At 36.2% G+C, this 11108-nt stretch overlaps 1 protein-coding gene across 1 annotated transcript; it reads right to left on the bottom strand.

Moving 5' to 3' along the window:
- Positions 1-2532: 2532 nt before the first annotated feature.
- On the bottom strand, positions 2533-10694 carry wbp2 (WW domain binding protein 2). Its single transcript, XM_084435060.1, has 8 exons — positions 10532-10694; positions 9112-9220; positions 8730-8865; positions 7417-7509; positions 7145-7291; positions 6956-7060; positions 6750-6826; positions 2533-4842 (listed from the first exon to the last, which is right to left on the bottom strand). Exons 1-8 carry the CDS (start codon positions 10588-10590, stop codon positions 4795-4797), a joined length of 774 nt encoding a protein of 257 aa, XP_084291186.1. The 5' UTR covers positions 10591-10694; the 3' UTR covers positions 2533-4794.
- Positions 10695-11108: the final 414 nt, after the last annotated feature.

The raw sequence follows: 11108 nt of genomic DNA, 5'->3' as shown, positions 1-11108 counted from the left end.
GTGTTTATGTTGTGTGTTCAAGAGACATCAAAATTATTATCTGCTGTATCCGCTCTAGTATAGGATTCATATTTTTTAGTTTTTAAATATTAAGAGTCAGATCTGTTCGCCTGCAGTCGCGGAGGACAAACATCTATGTTGTGTTCATGTCCATGTTCAGTTTTCATGCTGGACAGGATTCTCGTAGTAGTGATTTTGTATTTGTATGTATTTCTACTGTATCAGTTTTAGTAGTATTTTATTTTACCAGAGTTTAACGTGTCCATCTTTCGGTCCTTATCTTTTAACATTTCAGAAACTGACATCTTAAATTATGAAATTAAAGGGATACTTCACCGATTAGCATTGAGCTTTGTATCAGTAGAAACCCGGTAGTATTTTCGATTGGCCGTGCTTCCCTCCCTCATGTCCCCCTGAGACGAGAGACTTCTGTATTGTGTGTCTGGAAAAAAAACCTCTGATGACACAAAAATCATCATTTACTATGGAAGCTTGTTTCCGCCACAAAATAAAACATTTTAAAAGATAATTGCGACTTTTTATCTCACAATTGCGAGTTTACATCTCGCAATTCTGACTTTATTTCTCAGAATTGCGAGATATAAAGTCAGAATTGCGAGATATAAAGTCAGAATTGCGAGATATAAAGTCAGAATTGCGTTTTATAAAGTCAGAATTCTGACTTTTTTTCTCGCAATTGCGACTTTATATCACGCAATTCTGACTTTATAACACGCAATTGTGAGTTTATATCTCGCAATTCTGAAATCTTTAGATATAAAGTCCAATTCTAAGGGAAAAAAAAGACTGACTTTTTTCTTTCTTTTTTTTTACTTCGGAATATATTATATCTCACAATTCTGACTTTATAACACGCAATTGCGACTTTATATTGTGCAATTCTGACTTTATATCTCGCAATTGCGACTTTATTTCTCAGAATTGCGACTTTATATCTCGCAATTGCGACTTTATTTCTCAGAATTGCGACTTTATATCTCGCAATTGCGACTTTATTTCTCAGAATTGCGACTTTATATCTCGCAATTGCGACTTTATTTCCCAGAATTGCGACTTTATAACACGCAATTCGGACTTTATATCTCGCAATTGCGACTTTATTTCTCAGAATTGCGACTTTATATCTCGCAATTGCGACTTTATTTCTCAGAATTGCGACTTTATATCTCGCAATTGCGACTTTATTTCCCAGAATTGCGACTTTATAACACGCAATTCTGACTTTATATCTCGCAATTGCGACTTTATTTCTCAGAATTGCGACTTTATTTCTCACAATTCTGACTTCATATCTCGCAATTGTGAGAAAAAAAGTCAGAATTGTGAGATAAAAAGTCGCAATTATTATTATTTGTTTATTATTCATTGGCGGAAACAAGCTTCCATAATTTATCGTCATCAGAGGCTTTTTTATCCAGAGGCCAGAGACTACAGCCAGTAGGAGGAGCTCGTCCCGCATGTCTTCAACCCGCCCATAGGGGGATCTCACGATAAAACACCGTCTTTTCAGTTTCGAGTCACTAGTAACCCAGGTGTATCTTTTCTCCCGATACTGCCCTCTGTAACCGGTAGGCGTGGCTTGGGAGTGGCCTCGTATGGCAGCGAAGCAAGTGCATTCTGGGAGTTGTAGTCTTTCATCCACATGAGCCAAAAATAAATTTTCTGAGTCTAGAAGGCACCAACTTCTAAAATAATTCATTCATAAACATTCATCTTTCCAGCGGTGAAATATCCCTTTAAATTTCATACTCTTGATACTCTAGTCATAAACTCTCATTTCATCGCCATTGGCTGTGTTCATAATAGAGTACTTGCATACTGCACACTATGTGCCATATACTAAACATTATTATTTGTCATGCAACAGTAATGCTGCTTTGCTTATTGCTATTTTAATTTAGCAAGTTATCCCACATAAATGAGGTTATTCTGTCAAAAACTAAGTTGATTGCGGTTCATTTATCACTTTTTAATTGAAAGTATGGGATGCAGCGTCTTTTTTCAGTTCACCCTGCTGTATACTGTATTTTTTTGGCAAAGTTTTGTGTGCACAGTATATATATATAATGCATACTGCAAAAATATGCTATTCTGAACATAGCCAATCTATAAGGAATCATTGAGTGTTTGAGCACTGTGTGCGTTATGGGATCATAATTAAGTGAACTCATTCCTGTTCTAGCGTACTTTGAGGTCTGACTTTATGCACTAACTAGAATAAGGTAGAGTTGTGCTTAATATTGGGAGATTGTCTGAATATTAGAAAACATTATGTACTATGCTTGCACAAGCCATTTGGGCTACACGAGTGAATGGAAAACTGGAAAAGCACATCCTTTGGGAACAATGAAGTCGATCTGTATCGTCTGGACCCGCTGTTCACAGGTTGATCTCCTGAGAGACTTTTACCGATTAATGTGCCCTTCTTTGTCTGCTTTTGAAACCCTCTGGACATTAGGTACATAAATAATGAACGCAAGACAAGATTCTCAAATCAAATGAAATGCATCGTTCCACTTGTGTACATGTTTACTTTAATAAAATACACTTCAAATAACAATACAGTCAAGACCATGCGTAACTGATTTAATTGTAGAATTAAATAAATTAGGGAAAAGATGAATCAATAAACGAGACTGAAGGGTTAAAGTGCATCTAGCTGCTGCATGCTACAGAGACGCCAAGACGAGTACACACTGCTGCAGAAAACACGGTCTGAAACGAGCTTGATCAGGATATACTTTGAAGTGAACATGAAGGTGATTTTTATGGCAAGCCGGTTTAGCTTAAATTGTACCCAGCGTTACTCGTCGTAATTGCATTATTACTAGTAGCAATTACAATTAGAGAGCTCTACAATTCAATTCTTACTAGTAGCGCAATTCCAATTAGAGAGCTCTACAATTCAATTATTACTAGTAACAATTACAATTAGAGAGCTCTACAATTCAATTATTACTAATAACAATTACAATTAGAGAGCTCTACAATTCAATTATTACTAGTAGCAATTACAATTAGAGAGCTCTACAATTCAATTATTACTAGTAGCAATTACAATTAGAGCTCTACAATTCAATTCTTACTAGTAGCAATTACAATTAGAGAGCTCTACAATTCAATTCTTACTAGTAGCGCAATTCCAATTAGAGAGCTCTACAATTCAATTATTACTAGTAGCAATTACAATTAGAGCTCTCTTATTCAATTATTACTAGTAGCAATTACAATTAGAGAGCTCTACAATTCAATTATTACTAGTAACAATTCCAATTAGAGAGCTCTACAATTCAATTATTACTAGTAGCAATTACAATTAGAGCTCTCTTATTCAATTATTACTAGTAGCAATAACAATTAGAGAGCTCTACAATTCAATTATTACTAGTAGCAATTACAATTAGAAAGCTCTACAATTCAATTATTACTAGTAACAATTACAATTAGAGAGCTCTACAATTCAATTAGTACTAGTAGCAATTACAATTAGAGAGCTCTCTTATTCAATTATTACTAGTAGCAATAACAATTAGAGAGCTCTACAATTCAATTATTACTAGTAGCAATTACAATTAGAGAGCTCTACAATTCAATTATTACTAGTAACAATTACAATTACAGAGCTCTCTAATTAAATTTTTACTAGTAAAAAAACAAATTAAAGATATGTATAATTGCAGAGCTCTGTAATTGAATTGAAGAGCTCTGCGATTGAATTCTTCCTAGTAACAACTGAATTGTAGAGCTCTCTAATTGGAATTGCTACTAGTAATAATTGAATTGTAGAGCTCCGTAATTAAAAATGAATGGAAGTCAATAGAGACATATGACTAGTAAAAATTCATTTGTAGAGCTCTCTAATTGTAATTGCTACTAGTAATAATTGAATTGTAGAGCTCTATAATTGTAATTGTTACTAGTAATAATTGAATTGTAGAGCTCTCTAATTGTAATTGCTACTAGTAATAATTGAATAAGAGAGCTCTCTAATTGTAATTGCTACTAGTAAGAATTGAATTGTAGAGCTCTCTAATTGAATTCTTACTAGTAAAAATGCAATTACGACGAGTAACACTGGGTACAATTTAAGCTAAACGGCTTGCCATAGATTTTAGACACAGTATGGTCAGTTGTTTTGATTACATTTTTTGAAAATGATTCCAAAAGAAGCCGAAGTGGAACTCGCAGCTCGATAGAAGTTTCAGTAAAGCGATGCATCTGACGGAATGCGCAGTAGAGGGGCGTTCACATTGATCTGCAGCGAATAAGTGTCCGGAAGTGTTTCATTTTTAAAGGCGTTTGAGACGACTGCTTGAGTGTTTGTTTAACAAGTGGAGCAGCAACAGCCAGAGAAGCTCATGTGATCTTGCATCTAATGTAGTCGGATGCATCAGCCGGGCATGAAGCGCTGTTAATGTGAACACCCACGTTTTTTTGGGCCTTGTCCTAAAACTCTTGTGCAACTAGCAAAATACCTCTCAAATCTATCAATCTATACAAAATCAGGTCATAAATAAATTTAGAAAAGCTCAATCATTTACTGTCGGATTTTCTCTCCGGCTGGAAATCTTAACAGTAGGTCCCTTTCATTCACGAGCTATGAATTCATTAAAGTTGTTTTATTCATGTGTGTCTCTCGTCCCTCTACACAGGCCAGGTCATATTAATGCCCCCTACTGGTCTGTTCAAGTGGGCGTTAACTGTGGCGGGAGACGGTGAGAGGATGAAATGAAGGGTACGGAGAGAGGAGAGGATGTGCGTGCAGACACGCGTCTACTGGTTCTTCTTGTCATCAGGTGGGGAGTAGGGTGGGGGTTTGTCCTTCAGAAAAGAAGAGAAAAAAAACAGTATCCTCAAATTATTACCCAGGTTAATATTTTCTTTGCTTTGATGCAGCTCTACACTCTGGACTTGAGCAACAGGTTGAACCTGGTTATAACGTACAGTACTGTGTAAAAGTCTTAGGCATGTTAATATTTTATATAATATAAGTTTTAAGTCAGTTATTTATATCTTTTGCTGTAGTGTGTCAGTAGGAAATATCAGTTTACATTTCCAAACATTCTTTTTGCCATTAATTGTAATAATCCAGTGAGATTTCTATTAACATGCCTAAGAACTGTATATGGACGTTGACATGTTTAACTTGGGTACATATGAACTTTGTTATATATGAACTTGGTTAACAGGTTGGACCTGGTTATATATGAACGGTTAACAGGATAGACTTGGTTAACAGATTTTACCTAGTTACATATGGACTTTTAACACATTTACCCCTGGTTTCACAGACAGGGCTTAAGACTAGTCCTAGACTAAAATGTAAGTCTGAGCTGTTTCCACTGAAATAAACTTGCACTGACTGATCTTAAAAATATATCAGTGCCTTTTTAGTTTTAAGATGCATGTCGGTAATGTTTTTTTCTAAGCATGTTTATAAAAATTACTTAAATGTCCTAATTGATCTATGGTCTAATCCTGGCTTAGTCTAAGCCCTGTCTGTGAAACCGGGCCTTAACTTGGTTACATATGAACTTTATTATAAATGAACTTGGTTGGACCTGTTATATGTGGACTTTGTTTACAGGATAGACTTGGTTGAACCTAGTTATATATGGGCATATGAACTTCATTAACAGGTTGGACCTGTTATATGGTACGTTCAAGTCCTCCTGGGAAGTTCGTACGTACGAGGTGGGAAGTCGTGTTTGTGACGGCAGGTGCGTTCAAGTCACTTTCGTCGGAGTAAGATGGCGGAGTACTTTCTCTTTATTAATTACACAAAAATAAATTCTTAAACTCTTGTTCTAGAAAATGAAGAACAAAGAAATGTGCACTTTGTTTTTTTTAATGTTTTTAATTAATTTATGAAGCCACTGCCAACTTTATCGTTACATGTTGCATTGTTATATTATATTGCCATCATATTCTGTGCGGGCAATTAGCTTACTGCGCTGTAAATAGAAACTCCCGAGAATATCCTAAGCTCCCCACTGGTATTTACGACATTGTGGTGGCGTTCATGTGCGTTCACCTCGTAAATACGATCTATACAAGATGACTTGAACGCACCAATTTATGACTGGTTAACATGATAGACTTGGTTAACAGATACCTAGTTATATAGGAACTTTAACTTGGTGCATATGAACTTTACTAACAGGTTGATAACAGGTTGGACCTGGCTATAAATGGATTGTTAAAATCCCCCTGTGGTGAAAATCAAGCTTTTAATGTTGTTTATATGTCTATGTGGTGTTTTTAATGTGCTTTAAGACAAACCATGTGTAAATTCACAAGTCAACATCATTACTGAGTATTTTCTCCTTAAAACTGCAGTGAACCAAAGACAGTCTCAAAAACACGGTGTGAAATCGCTGGTGTTTCTGATCAGATCAACGTGTGATCGTCAACCAGTGGATCTCTGAGCTGAGTGAGTAGGTGGAGGCGGGGCTCATTTGCATATTCATAGAACCGTGTATACTAAATGAGGCAAGAGTGTAGAGTTACATTCAAGATATTTTAAGGCATGAAGATTTTTTATTTAAGGAGAAAACTTTTAAATATGTCATTTTGGTGATCAAAGATGAGTTTTAATGGATACAATTATTGACTATAGGGGGACTTTAACAGGATAGACTTGGTAAACTGGTTGGACCTAACACATTTAACTTGGTTATATGAACTGTTAACAAGTAAATGTTTGGTTAACAGGTTAGTGAACTCACCTCCGGCAGGTAGACCCGCATCGGAGCATAAGTAGTCGCAGTGGAACTCGCTGCAGCTTCAGCTGCTTTTGCCTCCGCTAGAACAATAATTACAGTCATTTTAATGGGAGCAGAAATTAATTAGGAATCAATCAACAAGAAGTCAGTAAAACAGTAGTGACATCTTAAAACAGCTCGTCTGTAACTGGTGGAGTTCTAGCTCATACCTGCAGGGGTTCTGGGCAGGTCTGGGTCGAGAGGAGCTTGGTCCACTGGAGCTGTATATGGGGGAGGAGGCATGTAGGCCGCGGGCCCATCAAACCAGGAGCCACCTTCAGGACACAAGTGTACAGCAGAAAGTTTCAATGCACTATTTAAGCAGTGTATCCGCATGAAAAGATAAGTTGTGTCATTACCTGGAGGTGGAGGTCCAGGAAAGACATATCCAGGAGGAGCGGGTCCGGAATAAATGCCATTAGCAGGAGGAGGTGGAGGGTAGGCGTACGCCCCGTTCGCCATGTAAGGACAGCCGAAATTTCCGGTCACCGGTTGCCCTCTGGATGCTGAAATGAATGAGAGAGACTGAAGGTAATGCTTCCACATCAAATCAACAGTTTGCTGCTAAAAAGAGTGTCTTTTTGAATCAAATTGTATTTTAAAACTGTTAAAATGTCCAAAACAAACGTACCCTGTGCTGCCACCTGAAGCATGTACTGTCCAAACTCAATCGCTCCTCCAGCAGAAAAGATCAACTTGAAGGTTGCAGAACCTTCCCAGCCACCTGGAACAGCGACGGAAACACACTTTTAGGGTTGGATATCGAGAACTGGGTCCAAATATCCAAGAACTGTGGATTCGATAAGACACACGTTCATTTCGATTCCTCTTATCGATTCATTTGTGTGCATTTTTAAACCATTGACCCGCACGCTGTTTTCTGTTCAGCGCACACACACATCCAGAAAGAAAACTGCCTCTCATGCAAGTTCTCTTCAGCATCTTTTTACACTTGAACGGACAAATACACACAAAAATATTTCAAAATATCCTCGTAAACACAGTCAGTTATGTCTTAAGTGAACGTAAACCGTTGACAAATAAATCACGTGTAACAGTATATTGGACCCGTGCAGCTCTTAAAGTGACAGCAGCCTAACATTCCTGCCGCCGTCTCTATAATAACGTTAATCAAACAACAAAAGACAGAGAAAATTCACTCTTCTGTAACTCTTTTTTTTAATAAAGCGCAGTGTTATTTTACACTTGATTACGGTTTCCGTACCTGACAATCTTAAAACACAGTTTATTTCAATCGTATATTTGTTCAGTTGTTATTATTTGTGCTTTTGCTAATTTTTTATTTGTTCTTTTTTTAATTACTGAGTGTTTACTTGTCTTTAATAATGCTTGAAATTTATATTAGTTAGGCTAGCTGTTTTTACTACGGTATTTTTAAACCACAGGCAAAAGTTCCTTGTGTAAGTGTTTTTAGCCTATTGATTTTTGTTCATATTTTTCATTTTTACCTTATTGGAATTGAAATTAGGAATTGATAAGCAGAATCAGAATCGTTAAAATTCAAACAATACCCAACCCTACACACTTTAGTGTATACTTGTGTACTTGTATGCCGCAGTCTTCTTTACTTTGCCACGAGTACACAACTTTAGATTACCTGAAACCAGGACTCTTCATGTACTTTCTTCAGATTATCCAAATGAAAACTCAAGAAGAGTCTTGATTCTGATCTGACGACTCAGACGGCAAGTGTGTTCAGTGTGTTCAGGATCAGTGTGTTACCTCTGTTGGCTACGTTTGGAGCTTGTTTTCTCCGATTAAACACGCTGAATCAGAATTTGAATATCTGAGAGGTGACTTGCTGTAATCTGGTGACTTTCACTATGGCGTATTTATTTATTTCGTTTCAGTTTTGGACCGTGATTGAGTTTATTCCCTCACTGCTCACAGCAGCAGTGTTATATTTAGGTTCGGTGTTCTTACCTCCAGGCTCGGCGCTGATTGTGCCCTTGACGTAGTTTGCGCCAAGTACTGGCTGTTTGACCTCACAGCCCTTTATAAGATAAAAGGGCATCATGAAAGACTGCAGAGGGTCCTTCCCTTTAGTCAAGAAGATCACCTAAAGACACAACCACATGAGCAGTTACAATAGTGATCATAATGCGGAGAACTGAGGATATTTACAAACCACTGAGAAAGACCAAGTATCAAAACTGTATGTATCAGATGCATCCTACAGCCAATCACAAGACCGTAAAGGCCAATCAACTCTACAATGGATTGCTCAGGTTTGGGGTTTACCATATTATGTACTTTTTCTTTTAAGTAACATGATGATCTAAACTCTTTTTCTTGCATCACCTACCCTGTAAGGTGTCAGGTAGACGCTTCCCTTCTTGCTTTTTCTGAAGGGTTCTGGCAAGCGTTCTGCGTCACTGAACACCAGCTCCACATTCTCATATGACATCAAGACACTGTAGGAAAACACATTCGGTTTAATACAGTCAGCACTTTCTGTGCCAACATGATCAAAGCCAGCTTTGTCATCGCTAATACACTGTAAAAAAAAAAAAAAAAAAAAAAAAATCAAAGTTGTAAATAAAACAAGTAGATTGAGTACATTTTATAATAAAACACTGTTTCAGACAGTCTTTACTATTTCACGCTTAATTCTTTGCAATTCTTTGTGAAATGTTCAGAGTGAAATTTAATCAATCCTGCACCAAGTTATTTTTTAACCACCTTCAGGGTTCTGCTAAAATATGATTTACGGTTTTTAATTCAAATTGCTTGTCCTTGACTTTTGTTCATAGTTTTCAAGAATACCAGCATCAAACAAAGGACATTTGTCTCTAGTGTTAAAATAGTTAACTATAAATAACAATATATATAAAAATTACCTATTAAAAATATACATTTAATATAATTTTGGTTATAAATAATAAAAGTAATAATAATAATATAGTGGAAGTAATTTAGGAAATACAGTTTAAGATTTATTTAAGTGTAACGAAGGCGGTTATTTTAAGAGTAATGAAGAAATAACGTAATGTAGAGGAAATTAAAATAAATGAAAAAGACCATTTCAGACGCAAATATATTTGGGTACTTGTATACTATTTTTGAAATGTTAGAGATATGATGTCATTCCTGAAGTTAGCTATAATCTCAGTCTTTACCAGTTGTGTAATAAGATCACGCTATTGTGAAACAGTGTAAGAGCATGTCATTTCTTTTAGAAGAAGGTTAAGAAGATTATTGTTGAACTACCGCGACTACACACAGCACTTGTTCACAACAGAAATACTAATCCTACTATGGCGAGGGCTTAGCTCATTAATATTAATTACGTAATGCCTGGCTGTGATTGGCTGAAAGACAAGAGGGGGCTTGACTCAATTAATATTCATAGCTCAGATTTCGCCATAGTATGATTTTGAAAGCTGCGCAAGATCCATGTTTTATATAGATAGCAACTTATCTGACTGAATATGGATTGAATTTTTATTGTTTAAACATAATATTGCATATAATAAGTACATAAACGGCAGACAATCTGATTACATTGCAATTTGAATAGAATGGGTGTGATCTAACGGTTCACGCGATGTTATCCAACACATGACACTGTGTAGACTGTACTAGTCATATTAGTATGCATGCAAGAACACATAACATAGAATAATCAATTCAGTATGTCATTTTGGACAAATCCGTGAAATAGAACAGTACCAGAAAAAATAATAACGCAATAACAATCACTGAGTCTGAATCCGCGACAGTACCTTTCGCTGTTGTTGATGATAACTCCTCCAGATTCAGAATGATTGTTGTTAAGGGCCATGTTTGATTTCTGTTAGCGTAAAATTGACGTTCTACATTCTACGAGCGGAGCTCAATGATCCACCTGCACTTCCGCCATAGGGCACGCCCCCCGGTGACGTCATCGTCGGCTCTAGTTTGAGACGTTTCCCGAACCTTCTCAAATAAACAGTTTGTTTTAATCTAATCTAATCTAATCCTAGATAGATAGATAGATAGATAGATAGATAGATAGATAGATAGATAGATAGATAGATAGATAGATAGATAGATAGACTCGTCAAATATCAGATCCTGTTTGAAAAAAAAACTAAAAAAACATTCATTTTAATTATAAGAGATTCATCACTAAGGTTTAATTTGTAAAATAACCCAAACTCAATGCTGGGGTAAAACTTAAATAACCACGTAAAATATCGGGGCTATATTAATATGTCTATATAGGCCAAACATTATTTTTTTTTAACTTGATTCAGCGTCATTGCTTTCTTAATAAATAATTAATGATTTTCACGCCGCACCCCTCTGTAAAATATGGTA

The sequence above is a fragment of the Rutilus rutilus genome (genome assembly GCF_951802725.1).
Source record: "Rutilus rutilus genome assembly, chromosome: 16".
NCBI lineage: Eukaryota > Metazoa > Chordata > Actinopteri > Cypriniformes > Leuciscidae > Rutilus > Rutilus rutilus.
This window is presented reverse-complemented; position numbering and strand designations above follow the sequence as displayed.